The 22,199-nt window shown below is 41.2% G+C and overlaps 1 protein-coding gene across 1 annotated transcript in view; it reads left to right on the top strand.

Moving 5' to 3' along the window:
- LOC144798189 (phospholipid scramblase 3-like) overlaps window positions 1-22,199 on the top strand; it is a 126,792-nt gene that overhangs the window by 76,023 nt on the left and 28,570 nt on the right. Inside the window, exon 5 of the mRNA XM_078668937.1 lies at window positions 16,114-16,278. Coding sequence (XP_078525063.1) covers window positions 16,114-16,278 — 165 coding nt within the window. The remainder of the gene's footprint in view (window positions 1-16,113; window positions 16,279-22,199) is intronic.

Below are 22,199 nucleotides of genomic sequence, written 5' to 3' on the forward strand. Positions count from 1 at the left end.
AAGGTTGCTGCCGACAGCACATGCGCAACAGGAACATGGTGGTGTAAGACCCATGACTATGCTAGGAACATGGAAGACTCTTTCCTTTAAGTAAAATTGTGGGGGGATGCACAAGGTGACTTATGCACACTAAGACAATGCATATATAAATAAAGAGACTGCAAATAAAGTCACTTACACTTGAATCCAGTTGTATGTCAGAATATCACCAACAAAAACTTTGTTTTACAATAATATCGTAGCCAGAACATTTGCTACCACAATACTGAAAATAGATTAGTGTAGATTTGCTGTTGTTAACTTCGTATCTATGCATCTTGATATATATATATATATATATATATATATATATATCCCAAGCGCCGCTTGAAAGAATCGGATGCCGATTGTAGTTCTCCAGCATACCACGAAAGCAGACACGAACCCAAAGTGAGTGCAAGAAGTAGCGTTTATTTCTCGCTAGTCAGCCATAACGCGTTTCACCACAAACGTGGCTTGATCAAGATGCATAGATACGATGGCGTAGGGAAGGATTCATATCAGGAGATGAATTTAAATTCATGCATAATGAGTTTCCTGTGTTACCAGTATTTGACCTGATTCCAAAAATACATAAGAACATATCACCTATACCTGGCAGACCAATAATCTCATTATGAGTGTAGGAGAGAATGTTGGACAGTACATTGACTTTTTCCTACAAGATCATTTGAATAATTTGCCGAGTTATGTTCGTGATACAAGTGACTTCTTACAGAAAATAGACGCAATTGAGTGGCAAGAGGACATGCTTTTAATAACTTTGGATGTCAAATCTCTTTACACCAGTATAGCGCACACCAATGGGTTAAATGCTGCAAGTCACTTCTTGAGTCAGAGATCGATTGAATATTATGAGCATAACAAAGTGATTTTAAGTATAATGGAATGGTGCCTGAACAACAACTATTTTACATTTGGTAAAGATCTTTGGAGACAGTTGAGGGGTGTAGCAATGGGGGCCTGCTTCTCCCCCAGCTACGCCTGCTTGCACGTAGGCTGGTGGGAGGAGCAGGTCCTTAACATTGCACATAAAACGTGGATGAATGAGAAAGTCATCAAATACCTGAGGTATATTGATGATATTTTCATTGTGTGGCAAGGAGACGAAGCAGAAGCGGTCTCTTTTATTAGAGAAATCAACAACAACTCCCTGAATTTAAGGTTTACATCGCACATTAGTGCATCACAGGTTGAGGTCCTAGATGTCAAAATTTATATTGATGATTTCAATAAACTTCAAACCACATTGTTTAGAAAACCCACCGCAGGAAACACCACTCTTCACGCCTCCAGCCTTCACCCCAAACACACCATAAATAGTATTCCTTTTGGTGAAATTCTGCGCCTTAAAAGAATTTGCAGTTCTGCTGACGAATTTGATAAGTGTGTCATGGAACTGCGAGATCGATTAAAAGACCGAGGATACTCATACACTATATTCGATCAGGCTTTGGCTAAAGCTAATATGAGATCCCGGCAGAGTCTCTTTCCTGACCCATTAGACAACACTAACTCTAAAGACTCAGAACAGTCAGCCAATATAAATACATGTCCATGGTTCATCACAGCTTTTAGTGATCAAGAAAAGACCATCAGAAAGATCATTAATAAAAATTGGCCCATTGTCCTTACAGACAATATATTAGGAGCTACTTTGCCATCTAAACCTACTGTCACTTTCCGTAGAGCTCGCAATATGGGAACATTTCTTGACCAACCTAGTCCTGAATTAAAGCAGAAACCCAATTGGCTGGCTCCGGCAGCAGGATTTCGCAAATGCTCCAGCTGTCGTGCCTGTAAGTTCGGAGTTAACAAAACCCATTATTGTACTCCCTTTAGTTCTGAGGAAATTCCAATAGTAGGTAACCATACCTGCAAATCGGAATTCGCTGTATATGTCCTGACGTGCACCTGTGGCCTCAATTACATCGGAAGTACCAAACAACAGGTGCACGTCAGGATCTTACAACATTTAAGAGCCATTTTACACAGCGACCCCACCTACCCTGTGGCCCGTCACTTCGAACTTAAGCATAATAAAGATATTAATTGCTTGAAATATTATGTAGTGGCAGCAGTCCCTAAATCTCGAAGGGGAGGCCATAGAGAACAAAAATTACGGCAATTGGAATCCAGTATGATCCTTGAGTATGATAGCAAATGGCCCAATGGGCTCAATAACACTGAGGATCTACAAACGTTCTTATAAAATGATGGCAACTCTTACATAATTTGTGACATTCTGCATATATTTCTTTGAAGCACAGTACATCTACCCTAGGTAGTCAGGTTTCCTGTTTCTTGGGGATACATGAACGGATTGATATATCCCAATTTTGCTTCAATGTGGATAGATACGTTCTTGATTTTTCCTCCTGGCTAGTAAGGTTCCCTGTTAGCCAGAAGGGATATACTCTTAGTCCTTCTGCATTTTCAACATGTGTAAATATATTAAATATCTTGTTTTCCCTACAATCCTCTATTTACTTTTTAACACTGTTCTTAGCCACAGGGTGTTTTTAAACAGTTATTTATGATAAACTCTGTATTTATTATGAAATGTTTTAGGTTATGCTTTAATACATATTGAAATATGTTTATATTCTAAAAATAGTATTAATTGCATCTAATTTATTTATATATATTTATACAGGTCGTTTTATCTTTGACTGTAGCACTTTATTCTCTAATGTCGACACATGGCACTTTTTCCAGTTCTGCACTTTAGACATGCATTGTTTTGCACTACATTATTCACTTCAAAATGCACTTTCCTATACAAGTCCTCCTTGACAATATGTGATGTACGCAATGTTATATATATAAGAATTCTTGGTTTACACAGTGTTTTCCAAACATCTTCTAGAATTTATCCTGTAATAATTGAAGATTCCAAAGAATGAGCTTATAAAGAAATGTTAATTTTAATTTCTTTTTTGCGTATTTTGCACAGTAATGACCCATAACAATTGATATGTTGTCTATGTCTATGGTCACATGACTGGATCAGAGGGCTGGGTTTGCGCAGTCACCAAGCACTATAAAAATGCAAAAGTTACAAACAATTGTTGCATGTGAGCAAGGGCTTGCACAGCCCGAAACGCGTTATGCACCTTTTCCCAGCTGTATTTGCAGAATAAAGAATACCTGTAACCGATCCTGTGGTCCATCTCCTGTGTAATGCTTCGTTGGTCCAGCTGGATTGAAAGTGGCGTGGAGGAGTTTCTTGCATATATATATATATATATATATATATATATATATATATTACCTACTGGCAGTCGCCAGTAGGTATATATAGTTAGGATTTTTTTTAATAGGGATTTCTGAAAATTCTATGTTGAATAACTTTGGCGTTGATGGATGGAATTGGATGGATGGATGGAATTGACTGAAATTTTCAGGAAAATGGCACATTTTGTTTCTGAGCGTCCCCTGAATGTTTGGGGGGGTTTCGTCAAGCGGGGGCCGAGAAAAAAGGGGGGTCCCAAAACGTGTTTATAACATTGAGTTTTCCATAGGGCGGTTGGACTCACTTTTAGCTCGAACGGCTCAATGGATTTCCACAAAACTTGGCAAAATTGTAGGGACTGGTAGCCCGATGTGCCTTTGCTATGTCTCAAGATATATGCTCCAGTGGTTGTTACGAAAATTAACTTTGAAAAATATATATTGGGCTACATTGGGCTATATATATGTTAGAGCCCAAATGTAGCCCAATGTAGCCCAAAGATGGCCACCAGAGACAAAAAAAACAAATGTAGCCCAAATATCAGCCAGATGTAGCCCAACTATAGCCCAGTGACAGAATGGCCCAGAGTGTTCTAAAGAACAACTAGAGCGCTAACAGTCTTACTTATGACAAAAGTATGGCACACCTGAAGTCATCTTGATTGGAATAAAGTGTTAACACTTAAAACATTTAATTTGCAAAGGAACAAAATGAGGGGGTTCATTTTGCCATAGAAATTATGATTAGTGCTGAAAAAAGAAAAATTAGGGCACATTTTGAGTGACTTCTCAAATCCTCCTATATTTCATTAAAAAAATTCTGATATGCAGTCTCCCAAGATGGCCACCAGAGACAAAAGAGTCCAAATGTAGCCCAAATATCAGCCAGATGTAGCCCAACTATAGCCCAATGACAGAATGTCCCAGAGTGTTCTAAAGAACAACTAGAACGCTAACAGTCTTACTTATGACAAAAGTATGGCACACCTGAAGTCATCTTGATTGATATATATCTGTGACAGCGTCCCGGTTAGCGCCCCGGTTCGCGTACCAGACGCGTAACGGAACTTCGCGAGGAGAAGCGGATTGGCTCTCCGGTGACTGTCAACATCTAAACAGTCCGGAGCGGCCGCCATCTTGTCTCTCGGCAGGATCGAGAGACAAGAGGTGGAAATAAACGAAGGGGGAAATGAATGAAAGGGGGCAAGGTAGACCCCTCCTGACCCCCTAGGATTGATGTGGGGGCTATTAAAGGGCCCCGTGGGGCAAAAAAATAAAATAATTTTTTTTTCGATTTTTCGCGGTGGAAGCGCTACCCGGTACGCGAACCGGGTAGCTCACCGGTAGCGTAACGGGAGTCCGCCATCTTGTGTTTTGGACGAATTTAATCACAAGATGGAGGAGAAACAATGTTGGGAATGGGTATAAGGGGGCACGGGAGACATATCCTGACCCCCTAGGTTTTCTGAGGGTGGCTGAGGAGGCCAATATATGTAAAAAAAAACACCTTTTTTTTTTCAAATTTTTGCACGGTTAGCGCCCGGTCCGCGCACCGGGTAGCGTTCCGGAAAGCGTAACAAGGGGAAGACCAAGGGAAATATTAAAATAATATTTTAGAGTGCTTTGAGGTAGGGTAGCTCTGAATAGAGCTGTTGTGTTGTGTGGGTGATGTAAGTACCAACATGTAGGTACCAATGAAGAGTCTAAAATTCAATGTACACCGTCTCCTCTGTAGATATTTTGTATGTTCTAATATGGGTTATTTAAATGTAAATGTGTGGAAAAGCACTTCATGCTTTAAAGCAATTGTATTTTTGAACTGTTTGTTCTTTCCTCTTAGTCCTCCTCTTTGGTTTTTTTTCCCCACACTCTTCTTCAGCATGATAGTTGATAAATTCGTTCCCTCAAAAAATGTATATACATAAAAGAATTATATTAAATACATATAAAATATATTTTTCCTTTAAAAGAAGAATACATTTTACAGCTTTTGATATTTGCTATTAAAAAACCATTGAAATTCACTGAAAAAACCATAGGTTATAGACCATATATAGTTAGGAATTAACATTTACAAAACCTTGAAAATTCACTGAAAAAAACATAGGTTATAGACCATATATAGTTAGGAATTAGCATTTACAAAACCTTATTTTACTCACACAAAACCATTGAAATTCGCATATATAGTTAGTTGCACTAACTATATATCGCGCACCCGCAATCCACTGCTGATCATGTCACATATTACATCATTCATGACATGGTCAGTGACATCACTGATGACATCACTGATGACATCTCAAATGACATCACTGATGACATCACTGATGACAACATCCAGTGACTGTATGTTTCTGTAAAGTTAAAATATGTCTTACATATTGAAGAATGAGTGGATGTATAAGTGTCTGGATGAAGGATTTAGTAGGTGCATGACTGACTGTATGAGTGAGTGATTAAATGTGTCTCACTGAGTGCATGGGTTAGTGACTAAACTGTCTTAATTTGTGCATCATTATGTCTGTTGTTCTGTAAACTGCTGCATGTGTTGATCAGTAGCTATATGAGTAACTATATGGGTTATTGATTGGTTGCCCAAGTATTTGTATGGGAGACTGAGTGTGTGTGTGGGTGGCTGGGAGGTGTATGACTCTGTGCATAGATGTGTGAGCAGTTGATTCACTAGATGTATGGGTTCAAAAGTGCATGTGGAAACAGCTGTGTGGGCGGTTGACTGTGTGCATGAGTGTATTGGTGAGTGAATGGATATCTCAGTGCTACATGTCAAAGTAAGTACATATGTAAAACACAGTACATGTGAGAGTTGACATATATAAATAACTGTGCATAAGAGCCAGTGAATGTGTGAGTGGCTGTATGGATCATTGTGAACTTGTATCAGGGATTGTATAAGAGAGTTAATATGTGTTAGTATATGTTTGAATAAGTAAGGTGTGTATAACTGTATAGTTGAGGAAATGGAGGTGTGATTGATTCTTTGCATGACTGACTAGGTGTGTGAGTAACTCCATAGATGAGTGACAGTCTGTGAGTGTCTGTTTACACTGAGTGTATCTAAGGTTATATTAGAGTCTGAAGAGGTTCATCGTATTATCACATGAATGATGTCATCAGTGATGTGATCAGTAATGTCAAATGAGATGTCATCAGTGATGTCATCAGTGATGTCATTTGAGATGTCATCAGTGATGTTATCAGTGATGTCATCAGTGATGTCATTTGAGATGTCATCAGTGATGTCATCAGTGATGTCATCAGTGATGTCATTTGAGATGTCATCAGTGATGTCATCAGTGATGTCACTTGAGATGTCATCAGTGATGTCATCAGTGATGTCATTTGAGATGTCATCAGTGATGTCATCAGTGATGTCACTGACCATGTCATGAATGATGTAATATGTGACATGATCAGCAGTGGATTGCGGGTGCGCGATATATAGTTAGTGCAACTAACTATATATGCAAATTTCAATGGTTTTGTGTGAGTAAAATAAGGTTTTGTAAATGCTAATTCCTAACTATATATGGTCTATAACCTATGGTTTTTTGAGTGAATTTTCAAGGTTTTGTAAATGCTAATTCCTAACTATATATGGTCTATAACCTATGGTTTTTTCAGTGAATATATATATATATATAATATATGTGGTTTGCTATGGAGTGATTGAGGTCCAAGAGCATTAGGGTTTTGACTAATAACAGCACAAACAATTAGCTTTACTATCGAGAGTAGAAACCAGCCATAGTCCTTGAACTTAGGTGGGGTTTAGAGAAAGGAATAGAAAATTGAGCTCTCTGACTCAAATAAAGTGTCTTTGAAACAGGAGGATTATTAAGTTCCTAATTATCTTATGGTATGTTATGTTAACTTTCATTTCTGATGTGCATCAAGGTTCTCTAGGCACAAGAAATGCTGAAGGTAACTAGCTAGCAGCCTGTAAGGGAGAAATATCGTGTGAGAACAGCTGAGTTTTCAAGTTCTTTCTAAACTTAGACCGATAATCCACTCAATGAAGGAACAGCCGCAGTGAGTTCCAGAGTTTGGAAACCTTCTCAAGGGTCTCACCGATACTTGGTCCTTTTAAACCAACAAAGAAGAAATTGGCACAGAAGCTGAAATATGAAAGGAATGCATTTATTCACCTCAGATGAGGGAGACTACGTCACACAGAAGCCTTAGCAACTGAATGAGGCAGTCTAAGGAGTACAGAAAACTGGGGCCTTATATATGCTTAGGGTTACATAGTCCGCATAAGACCAAGGGGCAGTCCTGGCACATGTAAGCATGCAAAATGACTAATATGGCATGCAAGATCTGCTTGCTCAGCAAAGTGGGAGGAGGTACCAGTTGGTAATTCTGGTGAACACATCCTGACATTTACAGACTAGGAACAGTTGCAAGGACAGCTGCAAGCTCAACTGAGCATATGCGAAGGTGGAAGATGCTAAATATAGTTCGTTTCTAGGCAGATTACAAGAGAAGTCAACACTGAGGGAGGACAGAGCACATGGCGAGCACGTGGCAGCACATGGCAAACAAGATGGCTGCCAGAAATACAAAATGGCTTTCAGCTCATGCTAACAAATCCCTCCAATCTTTAACAGATAGTCCTTTTAGCATGAGCTAAAGACATTCCTATGATCCAGTAGGAACATAGAAAATATTTGCACATTCATTTTCATAATTGTATCAATATCCTAATTCATTGCTAGGTGGCCATTTTCCATTCTAAACATTTCATTAAGCGGGTATATATGAGGTATAAGCACAAATACAAAGGGAACGGAGCATAGGGTCATAATTAACATACAGATAGCAGGAGAGAGTAATGACCACTATTACAAACAGAATTATAATTTTTCTAGTCCTAAGCAAAAGCAAATCCTAAAATCATCTAGTAAACATTTTCAGGGCTCCTATGCATTTAAGTGACCATTCATTTCAGATTCAGAATAGCTAACGGCACATATCTAATAAAAACATTTTTAGTAAACGTTTACAGTGTTCCCTTTATGAGGGCTACAACATCAATTATTTGGGACCAGGAGGACCACACAGGACCATAGGAATTAGAACGAAGAGCTTCAAAGGGCTGCTCCTCCTCAAAAACGGGACATCTAAAGGGGTACATTATTGACAAAAAGAAGAAGTCCTTGGAGAAATTGAAGCCGCTGTACAAGCAACCAGAGGGGAGTCTTCTCCCTGTGTCCGTTTGAGCCTCACAGGCAGGCTCTTGTTGTTTCCACGGTGGAGCTGCACAACTCGCAACTCAAGAATCACAGCCCAGTTTCAAGGAAAAAGACTCTTCTTTCAGGATAGGACAGTCACCCACCAGGGCAAATGCTCCTAGCGATCCTGTCCAGTGTCTCAGGCAGTGCACCAGTTTCCTTCACTTCAATCTAACAGGCACCAGAGACACAGCACCTGTACCCTAAACTCAAGACCTTCACTAACTCCTGTATTGCTCTGCTGGCGCACTGCTCATTCGTTGGGGGCACACATTGCATCCAGTGTACCCAAATATCTCTTGACCAACAAACAAAGGAGCAAATTTGCATTCACTTTGGGACCCGGATTCAGAGGCCTGATGCTAGGATCTCTGATGCAACCCTTGTTTCAAAACAATGTTTCAAAAGGGGTCACCTCAAGCAAAACCTCCTCGCCATTCTGGTCAGTCTGTGACTCTCAGCTGGGCATTAAAACTTGATTCACTTTTTCTCCTTTCTAGTTTGTGACCCCGTCTTTCGCCCAAGACAGTGGCAGGGGTACACAATTTATCTCAGGGCTTCCACCTTCACTGAGGTCCTAGTTGCCAGCAATGCCTGTGCTGGTTTCCTTCACTTTGGCTTAAAGCTGGACTGGTGCTAACGCTGACTCCCCAGGCTGAATCTGATGTCCGGGCCCCTCTGGCAATGGTTGTAAGGCAGCAAATATCTATTGGTGGACAGAACAAAAGGTACTTAGACAAGGCACAGAAACAGTCTATCAACAGAGAGGATAGTCTCAGAATGCTTCCTAGTCTTGGGACGCCCCATATATTAGCAGGGCACCCATGAACACTTTCATCTATCTATGAGAGAGTAAAAAAACCTGGACCTATTGGCAAGTATAAAAGGAACTCTTTGGTGAACTGACAAGAGTAATACATCACCCAATCCCAAGCAGCCAGGGAAGTCTGTTCATTTACTAAATTATGAGGAAAATAGAAAAACAACACAGACATACCCTAAATCCTTACATTGGTGTATTCCTGTGTACTAATCTGAAAACCCTAAAAAAAGGAAATGTTCTACACTTTTGCTCATAAACTTTACATTACTTGTATAGGACTGCAGACACTTCTAAAATGATTTCTTCTTAATACAAGCACCTACATTGTATGCTTAGGACCATGCTCTCATGTTATAGGAGCAAAAGGAAAGTCCAAAACTGCTAATTTAACAGGGGTTCTTATCTATAAAACAATATTTCCTTCAAAATATTATTTGCCAAGGATCACATGGGCATCTTCCCTGCATTCTACTTTTCATGATCCAAACTATGCAACATCAGCTCTAATAAGGGCTGTCAGTTTATTTACACAGACTAGCTAATAAAAAACTAGCAATTCCCTTACAAAACTATGTAGCATGAGAATAACAAACAATAATGGTGCTATCACCTAAGAATTTTAGAAACAAAACTACCCACATCTAGTTCCCCTTAAAGATCAAAATAAGGGAACAACAATCTAGGCTACTGATCCTGTCATAATTTCATCAAACAGGATGGGCAGTAACATAACATATATATTTATTCATTTTATTATTCCTAACAATGTTTAAAACAGTATTACTGAATAGCCAATTAAATTTATTATTGCTATTTCACAGACAGCTTAGACGGGCTAAAAAAAAAAGAATTGAGAAAAAGAGAGAGCAACATACATTTTACCTAGCCTTAATTTGTAGAGGAGCTAGCCTCCTTCCCCCATTTTGACAGTAGGAAACCTGAAACAGGTTTCACTTCTGTCAACACTATCAACCCCTATTTGTAGCAACTGGGCATAAACAAAGTTATAGGAGGTACATAGCACTTATGAGAGGGCTAAATAAAAACATGAATACCCAAACCCCAATCCTTTTAGCAAATGTACAAGTGAAACATGAGGGCACATGAAGTCAAATACATTTCATTGCCTCAACTTTTAAGTATTAGTGCTGTATAAATATGGCAAAGCTTTCCTGTTAATCAATGTGCACATATACCATTATATAGTTTTCTATCACATGAGTGCATAAATTGCTTGCTTTTGCCAAAAAAAGTAAAACTTCTCCTTTTCTCCCCTGTCGTCTTTCAAAAAGCTTCAGAGGTCAAAATGTCAAAGCAGGCCTTGCTCTGGGAGCCCTGTCAGGCTCCTAAATATAGAACTGACTTTTAACCCTTCCCAGCTGTCAAGGGTATCCATGCGGCTGTCCCAATTCAAAGTCACCCTAGAGACAGAGCTGGAAAGCACTTATCCCCCTGTTTGTCAGTTTAATACCTTCTGCTGGTTTTATACATTTTTCAATTATAAGCAGTGTGCAGTATACTTTTCTGGCAATATAAAGGTCAGCTATTTGTGTTATACCTAAATGTATGTATTTACTGAAGCCTAAGGCACTTTAAAAGCTACTCTGATTGGCAAAATTTGTTTCTAAATTAGTGAATTTTGCCCAATTTCGTCTTTGATACTCGGGGCACTTAAAAATGAATATCCTATAATTTATTTGCATAATAGTCATCCTCAGAATGTTCTCTACAAATTCCAGAGATTGGACATTAGACATATCTCATGTAAATCCAAAATAAAAATGAGTTTTTTACGCCTGCGCAGTGATATGTCATATGCAAATATCCTAACTATGTGGTACAACACAACTTACATTTAACTTTAATGCTAGGAGGGCACAGTATGAGTATTAAGCTTTATAAATATAAAAAAACAAATTTAAAAGCACTTATTTTTTAAATAATTTTTAATAATTAATAAAAAAATAATAATAAAACCATTCATTTTTTATAATTCCACATATGAAAAGCCAGCTGCATCCCTTGCCTATCATATTTAGAGGCATTCATTCACAAGCCTAAGCATAGAAGCCTAACTTGAAACATGAAACATTTTGCGCCACTTTTAAAAGGACAATTATTTAACATCAGAACCACTAATATGCTTATAAAAAAAGGCTTTAAGAAAAGAAATCCTTACTTTAAATGATTTCCTGTTATCCAAAATAATGAACCTGATTTTTTTAACTTTTAAAAACAGCAGTCTGAAATGCAGGATTTTACCCTGTGTTTAACTGACAAAATCCTAGCTGAATCAACAGTCCTGTCTCTCCGTGGCCTACAATCAAAACAACAGCTGTTTCTCAGGGGCAGTAAAAGACAGCTGTTGGAAAGCTTTCTTTAGTGTTGAAATGTAAGCATGGGAACAGTCTATTTAAAACAGGCATTTCAATGCATGTTCTACAATATGTGTTTTAATTCAGCAAAAATGTACTCAGATGATGTGTTTGCCTATTTATATCTAACACAATGTATCTAAGGAAAATGTTGTAACATTTTATAATTGTTTATTTATTGCAAAACACACAATTTCGTTTTTGAGGCCTATTTTATTCCTATTGAATGTGAATTGTAATTTTATCTTTTAAGTATTAGCAGTTTGTACATGTGCATAGTTGCTTGCTCTATAAATTTAATAGTAACATGCAATTATTTAGAATATCATATGGTCCATTTCTGGATTTTTATTATTTTTATATAATATTATTTAAATGACATTTTGCATAACAGACTGATGACAGCACAAAAACACAAACAAACACATTGAGCTCATTCCAAACAAATACAGAAGGGGGGTCAAAACACACAATACAGCACGCTTAAGGCTTGTAATTCTTACACAAGGAGCGCAATCTCTATTTATGCACAGAAGTTCCACTAATGGGAAAACCACAAACCACATAGCCATTTAAACACATGGTTAACCCACAGATCAACACTTAGGACAGAAACAAAGGACAGCCCACAGACTGTACTTAAACCAAACCATTTGTAAATACTAGTTGTAAGTCATATTTACAAGAAGAGCTTCTCAATAGTATTCCAAAAGACTGCAAAAAAAACAGCCCAACAGGCTGTTTCATTTCCAAGAAGCCAAAGTACACTCAATTCACTAGTTTTGGCTGGCAGAACACCAAAAAATCGCTCTGCATATCTCCATTTATAAAAGTGCACAGAAAAGGATCCTTGTTTGTGTTATTGTCATATTTTAATTCCATTGGGGTACAAAGTCACCAAGGAAGAAATATGTTTTTATACCTAAACCTATTTAGATATTCCCTCAGGGGAGCCAGCTAATTTAATTCACATCTCACTATGGTACCTCCAAAAAGCAACAGATTCTTCGATATGTGCTTGAAACAGGCATGCCAAAAATATTGCAAAATATGCAAATATTATAATCAAAGTAGCACTTAAGGTACTCTTGTACGTTGTGCCGTTCAAATCAATTCAGAGAAAAGTCTCCTCATTACCTGCCTACATAAATTGCAATTTACATATTACATACATACAAATACAAATATTGGCCAATCATACAAATCAAAAGCCACAGTAAGTGTTAGTAAACTACCTTACCAATCCAAGGCATCAAAAACCAACAGCAGTGCTGCAGAACGACTCTTACCAATCAAATGGTGTCCAAATTCTAACTGCCAAGTTCTGAATGACCTAACGGTCGTTTTTAGAATACTCACGCCAAAAAGGTACTCAGTCAGGAGTGACATCATGTGGAGGATCAAAATCAGGAAGACCAGAAACGTACCGGGCTGCAGAGACAGAGAATCCCAAGAATCTCCGTGCACAGAGTACCTCCTTAGTAGAATCCTGTCCTGCCCACCTCAGTAGATTTCTATCCCCTGACAAGATCACTCCTTAGATAGCCACTTCTCTGATGAGGTCCACGTTGGAGCGCCATTTGAAGAACATAGAAACCTTCTCAGGGGTCTCACTGATACTTGGTCCTTTTAAACCAACAAAGACAAAATTGGCACAGAAGCTGAAATATAAAAAGAATGCATTTATTCACCTCAGATGAGGGAGACTACGTCACACAGAAGCCTTAGCAACTGAATGAGGCAGTCTAAGGAGTACAGAAAACTGGGGCCTTATATATGCTTAGGGTTACATAGTCAGCATGAAACCAAGGGGTAGTCCTGGCACATGTAAGCATGCAAAATGACTAATATGGGCATGCAAGATCTGCTTGCTCAACAAAGTGGTAGGAGGTAACAGTTGCTAATTCTGGTAAACACATCCTGACATTTACAGACTAGGAACAGTTGCAAGGACAGCTGCAAGCTCAACTGAGCATGTTCGATGGTGGAAGATGCTAAATATAGTTCGTTTCTAGGCCGATTACAAGAGCAGTCAACACTTAGGGAGGACAGACCACATGGCGAGCACGTGGCAGCACATGGCAAACAAGATGGCTGCCAGAAATACAAAATGGCTTTCAGCTCATGCTAACAAATCCCTCCAATGTTTAACAACACCTTAAGAAAAACTTTACCCTCCAGACGTGCTCTTACAAATTCTAGGGTCTGCAAGAAAATTCCTGTTAAACAAATAGCGGAACTTCAGTGGGTAGTTTTTTCAAATATGTTTATCTTAAGAAGGCAAGTCCATTGCCGAAGAGCACCTTATGCACCCGGCACAGTGCCTTGAACTGAATTCTCTGTCTTATAGGAAGGAAACCAATTCAGGTTTTTTAAAATTTGTTGAGCCTCTGTCTACCTAGAAAGACCAGCCATAAACTTGGCTGCCACATTTTTAAGTAGTTTATTCACTCTTCCATGGTCACTAGGCTTAAGCATTGTCTAAACGTGAGCCAATAAAAAAGGTCTAACTGCAAAGAATATTGTCCACTGAATTAGGGATAACAAATTACATTTGGATGTAGTGGCCCAGTGTGGTTTGCCAAGATGAATCACATATCAATCCAGCCATTCACAACAAAGACCTTTGTTTTATTTGCATTGAATTTCAATTTGTTGTGCACCAGCCAATTCCAGATAAGGGATACAGGCCCACATGCATCATTGAGACATTTTGCACTTCTTAATTTGCGAAAAATAAGGAATCGCAAATTAAGAATTGCAAAATGCTATGCATCATTATTTTCGGTATTCATTTGTGATTCGGTAAAAATCGCAATTTTTACCGAATCCCAAATAAATACCGAATTCTTAAATTAATTTTCGCAATTCCCATTGATTCCTATGGGCCAAAAGGCCCATAGGAGTCAATGGGAAGGCATTAGCAAATTGCGAGTGGCACTTTGAAAATTTCATGGGTGCAGGGGGGGTCCAAAGGACCCCCCCATGCACCCCTGAAATGTATTTTTCGCATCATGTTTCACACACACATGTCCTAAGGACATGTGTGTGTGAAACATGAATGTTGAAAAAAAAACATTTTCAGCATTTTAAACACTTTTTCCAAATTTACCGAGTGGTTCAACCACTCGGTAAATTTGACACCCTAATTGCGATTTTGCACTTTTAAAAGTAATGATGCATTGCTTTTAAGAAATCGCACATCTGCGACTTCTTAAAAGCAATCGCAATTTTAGAACTCGCAAAAATGTTAAGAATTCTAAAATTGCTTCATGCATCCCAAAAAGCACTTTTGGAATCGCAAACGGCCGATTTTAAGGAATCGCACCGTTTGCGACTCCAAAAATGCTTGATGCATGTGGGCCACAGTGCTAGACCCTGCACAGCCATCATTGTCTAATCTGAATAATAACTCTGTGACTACAGGGTACAATGGTATTATAAATGCTTAGCACATATGGGGGCAGTGCTGATGCTCGACAAACACAGAAATAGAGTGGAGACAGCTCAGAGTTATAAAAGGAGCGTTTTCTAAGTTTGGTGGAAGTGATTTCCAAGTTGTTGTTTCCCTGTCGAAAAGAACTTTCTGACTCACAGAGTATCTTTCACGACTCAAAAGGTATGTATCGTGCATTGGGACTTGTGTTTTTGCGGTTGCATAGCCTCTGATTTTGCAGATCGCAGGATTTGCATCTGCAAAAGCACTCTTGTACAACTGGTGCCAGAATCTTGGATGGCACAGGGTTAATTAGATACAAGTCAAGCTTTTCCTATTATTATGTATGCCAATGTACATATGTATGGTAGAACTCTGGCTGGACTCCACAGGGACTCATTTGTGCTGTTGGGTGACACCAGCTTTAGCTATTTCCACGCATTGGTCAGTTTGGAGGACTGATAAGACCCAGTGTTGAGAGAGACCATCAACTGGTCACTGTGAAGACATGGAGAATAGAGAAGAGTTTGGATCTGTGAGGAATTCCCAGGTTCCTTACCCTTGATGAGGTTGATAGAGGGGATACAAGGTCTGGGTCCTTTTGGAGGCTGGAAAAGGGCAGTAGAGGTGAAAACCCTTCATAAATTCTCTCCCTTTGCATAAAATAGTTCTGTCTGTTTTTGCTGAACTCCGTAATGCTAGTTGCCAGAATGTTGTCTTCAAATATCAACCTTTCCGATCCTGAGTTACTATTTAAAATATTAAATGTGTACTGTAATGTCAAAACACTCATAGACTAATGATCTATCGTGATAACTAACCTAAATCTTTGGGGGGAACAATACTCCATATCTGCTCAATACTCCAGTGTTCAGTATAAATTACATTTTTGACGATGAGAACAAAGTTACTACTCATATGTAATTGATGTGTTTACAACTACAATCCTAGCTGGAAGTCTACTCTCCCACATCTGGGTGTCTGATTGGTTACATCGCCAAGAACTGGGAGGCCTTCTCGATCAGCTTCTCCATCCTGAACGTGGCCAAGGAGGAGGTGCTGCAGGTCGTGGGTTCAGGCTTCGGAAGGGCTGCCTTCAAAGATGTCAACTTTGAGGTATGGTTACGGGGTGGTATCTATCGAACATATATCTCCAATGAGACTTCCTGTGCTAACCATAGAGTTCGAAGAGAAGCCTTCTGTTGTCTAAACATTATAATCAAAAGTCATGCACTAACCATAGAGTTTAAAGAGCTGCGATAACCATAGAGTTTAATCTGAAGCTCTGTTCTGACCATAGAATGAGATGAGAAACCCAACACCAAGTCTATTGTACTCCAGAAAGGACTTGTCAACTCCTACAATGTCCATATATTCCAAATAGGCTGCTGCCAACCATATGTAAACACGCAGAGTCACAAAGCACTGGCATTGTGCAATTTCGCATTACTATACACATGTTTGAGTAATATTGAGGCAACAAACAAATGTATGTGCAGTGTTGTCATACGACAAAGTTATGTGCAATATCCAGGACATCATGGAACAAGGGTGTGGACAATAAACCCACATACACTATATTTGGAAGCAGAATAGAAAGTAAAGGCTGATAACATGTTGGAATGTTCCGTTGTATCTCTCTAAGAACAAGCAAAAAAGGGAGACTGGATGGTAACACATTGGAATGCACCGCTTTATCAGTATTAAAACATGCCAAGGAAATACTGCCTGATAACACATTGAAATACAGAACTGTATCAGTGCAATTCACAAAGTGAACTTACACTTGTGAATAATTTACTCTTTCACTTTAAAGTAAATTCTTTACTTTTGGCTATTCGAAAATCAGAGGGTAAAGTTACTCAAAAGTGTAGACTTACATGTCTTTACCCCAACTGAGGATTCTCACTATAGTAAAGCATAGGGAAAAGTTTAAAAAAAAAGTTATTTCACTAGAAAACAGTAAAAATGCTTTTATGTTAAAAATTCATGTAAATTAATAATATATTTATTTAAAATGGAGGACAAAATAAACTGCGTTACAGCACTATTAACTTAATCAAAACGGCGATACAGAACAGGTTCAGATCCAGAAGAAGCATCCTAACACTAATCGTGCATGTTAATGCTCTAAAGAATCAGAGTCACCTTTGCAGGCGATTTATCAGCCTGCTTACTCCACATAGACCTCAAGATGGCATGGAAGTTCAGCCACATACTTCCTACCGCCCGGGATACCTTGTATTGTTGGTTAAAGTTATATGGGTGTTCTGGGTACCTTTGGTGGAGGCTCCCTGGGTCCCTCTGTTAGGGGCCTGAGGGTATACTCCGCCGTGACAGATGCTCCGTGTTTCAGGCAGTATCGGGTGGGGGGGTGAGTGGAGTGTTTTTTTAAGGTATTATGTTTGCATTGTTTTTGTTCTTGCATGCGCGCAGAGTTCACAACCCGATCCCACTGTTTTAATCCTAGCACATGCAGGTCTTGGGGGTATATGGCAACTAAATGGAATGATCCCTCGCTCGGGGATTTGACCATAGTCTCGTGGAATGTCAGGGGTCTACTTAATTAAGTGAAGAGGGGCGCCAATTTTTGCCAAGTCAAACGCTATGGGGCCGACATTACCTTTCTGCAAGAGACACATTTGATGGGCATTAAAGCTCCCTATCTCTCTAGATTTGGATACTACACTGTATTCATGCAGGGTTCACCAGGGGATCTCGTGGGACTGCTATTCTTATCCACTGCTGCATCTCCTTTGTACACACCAAACACTGACTGGATCCCACAGATCGCTTTGTCTTGCTTTATTGGTAACACCTCAATCTAATGCCTAAATCTAGGAAGCATCTATGCCCCAACCCCACCTATGGGCGCCACCTTTGTCGAACGGCTGACCCGTTTTGTGGGGAGAACTTTCTGATGACTTGACACTTCCGGGAGGAGACTGGAATGACAACTTGACAGTAAAGGATAGAGCCCGTCCATCAGGCCAGGAGCCCCGGTAGACAGATCCAAGCTCAATTCATTAGCAACTACACTGGGCTGGTCAGACGTTTGGCTCAAATATCACCCCTCCGAGCTAGGCTACACATACATGTCCGCTGTTAATAAATCTTTGTCCCATCTGGATTACCTGTCTGTCCCACATGGATACGTTTATCAGGTCTCCAGTGTTTCACACCTTCCCAGAGGTCTCTCTGACTATTCCCCAATCCAGTGCCTGCTCTGGGTACCTATGCGACATGGAGTATCTAGAGACTTTGTCTCTAGCGGTCTCGGACTATTTTGTACATTATGGAACATCGACTCCCTCTAAGTGTACTTTATGGGAAACCATGAAGTCTACTATCTGTGTGGTAGATATCAGTTTCCACACCATGACTAAACGTAAACGATTGGCGCAACTAGTGGATTTAGCGGACCACCAGAGAGCCCTGGAGGCACAGTGCCTCACCGATCCAAACCCCGATCTTAAACGTGCCTTACTGCAGGCACAACTCTTATGGGTGAAGCGATACAAAAGGGGATGATGGACGGAGCCTTTGAACAAATCAAACACTCACCCCCAGTCAACTGATCTGGGTTTAATCCATCACCATTCATTAGTTCACTCAGCCACCCCAGTTCAGACATGGCTATATGCAAATCAGTCTGACCCTGTGCCTCATGGGAACAGTCCAGCCCGAACTGCCAAACCATGTCTTCCCTGGACCGGAAACAAGCTTCCGAGGACCGGTTTCTGGCATGCCAGCCGTCTTCAGCCCGGCTTGCTTGAATCCAGTGGCAAAGTGAGCAAGGGACTCACGTCTGAGCATACCCTGCCACACGTATGGCGGCCAAAAGCAGTACAAAAGGGGGTGGAGATGGACGGAGCATCTGAATCAATCAAACACTCACACCCAGTCAAAAGATCTGGGTTTATCCCCTTTTGTATCGCTTTGTTCACCCTAAGTGTGGCAGGGGTTATAAATATATTTTAACTTTATTTTTGTCCCCACCACCAGTATTTTCTGTGGGTGGGTGTTGCAGTAACAGTGGCCAGCAATGTGTAGTGCTGGACTTATGAACTGGAGTAATTTATTACTGTTTTGGGTTCCTTTATGGCTGTAATAACTTCATAAGTGCTGTTTTTGTAATAGTAATGGTATGTTATACAGGTTTGTAGAGTGCCCATCATCCGGGAGGGTGCCCTGGTGCTGAGCAGGTGTGAGTCTATCCAAACCTGGGCCTAGTGGGAATACTCGAAAAGCCAGGTCTTCAGCTTCTTGCGGATTTCAACAATTGAGGTGGAGGCTCTTATGATTAGTGGAAGTTTGTTACTCGTTTTTGAAATGATGTAGGAGAAGGCTCGACCGATGGACCTGGTTTTCCATATGTGTGGGATTTTTGCAAGTAGGAGCCCAAACAAGCGGAGGTCTCTGAAAACTTTGTGAAATTAGATGTGATTGTTGAGTAATGCTAGGCCAGTGTTATGTGATGCCTTGAAAGTGTGGGTGAGAAGTTTCAATTGTGTGCATTTATGTATGAGAACCCAGTGGACCGCTTTCAGATGCGGTGTGATGGGAGTCCGGCATGGAAGGTTGAACATGATTTTGGCCATCGAGTGGGCTAGCTCTTTGGTGGGTGAGTGCATGCCCTCCCTAAACCCATCTCATTCCTCCCTAATCCTTGTAGTAACTATGCCCCTTTTTCCAGCCACTCTGCTGTCCCTCCCACATTTACTACTAAGTAGTAAACTTACATTTGCGAGGATTTCCCCACAGAAAAAGTAGGAGCGTTGGAAGAATTATCCTCATAGGTTTGTGAATAGCATTATGCAGTACTTTAGTTTCACTACTGTAATACAAATTCATGTATTACAAAGTGCAGTTTGTGAATATGACCCTATATATATATATATATATATATATATATATATATATATATCAATGCTCGAAGGTGTCCACCTATGAGTAGCACGCGAACAGCAGCTTGGTTTATGTATAGGTGAGGACGGGGATCCACTCGTAGACGCCGCTCCGTATGGGATCTGCCTGACGCGTTTCGAAGCTCCATTTGCTTCTCTTCAGGGGCTTTAACGGAAGCGGTGTGCGCAACCGCCGACCCACTTCCCCATTTTATATATAACACACCCACCGATGGGAGGCTCAAATGAGACTGTGCATTCTGGGAAGTGTGGTCCGGGAAGCACACAATCAAGTCCTGTATGGACTCCACAAGTGGGCCCGTCCTCGATTCCAAGTACGACTGCTGCTTCACTTTAGTGACCCCCAGGGTACCTTGGTGGTGCATACTCCGCGTCTGGACGGCCGCGTATAAATCAAGGCTCGAAGGTGTCCACCTATGAGTAGCACGCGAACAGCAGCTTGGTTTATGTATAGGTGAGGACGGGGATCCACTCGTAGACGCCGCTCCGTACGGGATCTCCCCGACGCGTTTCGAAGCTCCATTTGCTTCTCTTCAGGGGCTTTAACGGAAGCGGTGTGCGCAACCGCCGACCCACTTCCCCATTTTATATATAACACACCCACCGATGGGAGGCTCAAATGAGACTGTGCATTCTGTGAAGTGTGGTCCGGGAAGCACACAATCAAGTCCTGTATGGACTCCACAAGTGGGCCCGTCCTCGATTCCAAGTACGACTGCTGCTTCACTTTAGTGACCCCCAGGGTACCGGGGTGGTGCATACTCCGCGGCTGGACGGCCGCGTATAAATCAATGCTCGAAGGTGTCCACCTATGAGTAGCACGCGAACAGCAGCTTGGTTTATGTATAGGTGAGGACGGGGATCCACTCGTAGACGCCGCTCCGTACGGGATCTGCCCGACGCGTTTCGAAGCTCCATTTGCTTCTCTTCAGGGGCTTTAACGGAAGCGGTGTGCGCAACCGCCGACCCACTTCCCCATTTTATATATAACACGCACACAATCAAGTCCTGTATGGACTCCACAAGTGGGCCCGTCCTCGATTCCAAGTACGACTGCTGCTTCACTTTAGTGACCCCCAGGGTACCGGGGTGGTGCATACTCCGCGGCTGGACGGCCGCGTATAAATCAATGCTCGAAGGTGTCCACCTATGAGTAGCACGCGAACAGCAGCTTGGTTTATGTATAGGTGAGGACGGGGATCCACTCATAGACGCCGCTCCGTACGGGATCTGCCCGACGCGTTTCGAAGCTCCATTTGCTTCTCTTCAGGGGCTTTAACGGAAGCGGTGTGCGCAACCGCCGACCCACTTCCCCATTTTATATATAACACACCCACCGATGGGAGGCTCAAATGAGACTGTGCATTCTGGGAAGTGTGGTCCGGGAAGCACACAATCAAGTCCTGTATGGACTCCACAAGTGGGCCCGTCCTCGATTCCAAGTACGACTGCTGCTTCACTTTAGTGACCCCCAGGGTACCGGGGTGGTGCATACTCCGCTGCTGGACGGCCACGTATAAATCAATGCTCGAAGGTGTCCACCTATGAGTAGCACGCGAACAGCAGCTTGGTTTATGTATAGGTGAGGACGGGGATCCACTCGTAGACGCCGCTCCATACGGGATCTGCCCGACGCGTTTCGAAGCTCCATTTGCTTCTCTTCAGGGGCTTTAACGGAAGCGGTGTGCGCAACCGCCGACCCACTTCCCCATTTTATATATAACACACCCACCGATGGGAGGCTCAAATGAGACTGTGCATTCTGGGAAGTGTGGTCCGGGAAGCACACAATCAATACAGGAGAGGTGTGGCGCCGCGGCCAGGGCGACTGACGCTGGAATCTGGGGATCAGGGTTCGATACCCGGCTCCAGCGGCAGGTTAGCCCAGCACCATGCGACTCTGGGCAATAGCTTGCTTAATCTCCCCGACGGCCCCCAGCGCCTAGAGACCCTAACGGGTGATTGTGCGCTATACAAATGTGGATTATTATTATTATTACAGGAGAGGCAGGCCTGTATCATACTAGTTTGAGACAATATATGGAACAACGCTGTGTGAGGTGAGCTTAGAGAAGGTTGGGTTTCTATATGTATACAGCATGCCTGGGA

The sequence above is a fragment of the Lissotriton helveticus genome, chromosome 12, assembly GCF_964261635.1.
Source record: "Lissotriton helveticus chromosome 12, aLisHel1.1, whole genome shotgun sequence".
NCBI lineage: Eukaryota > Metazoa > Chordata > Amphibia > Caudata > Salamandridae > Lissotriton > Lissotriton helveticus.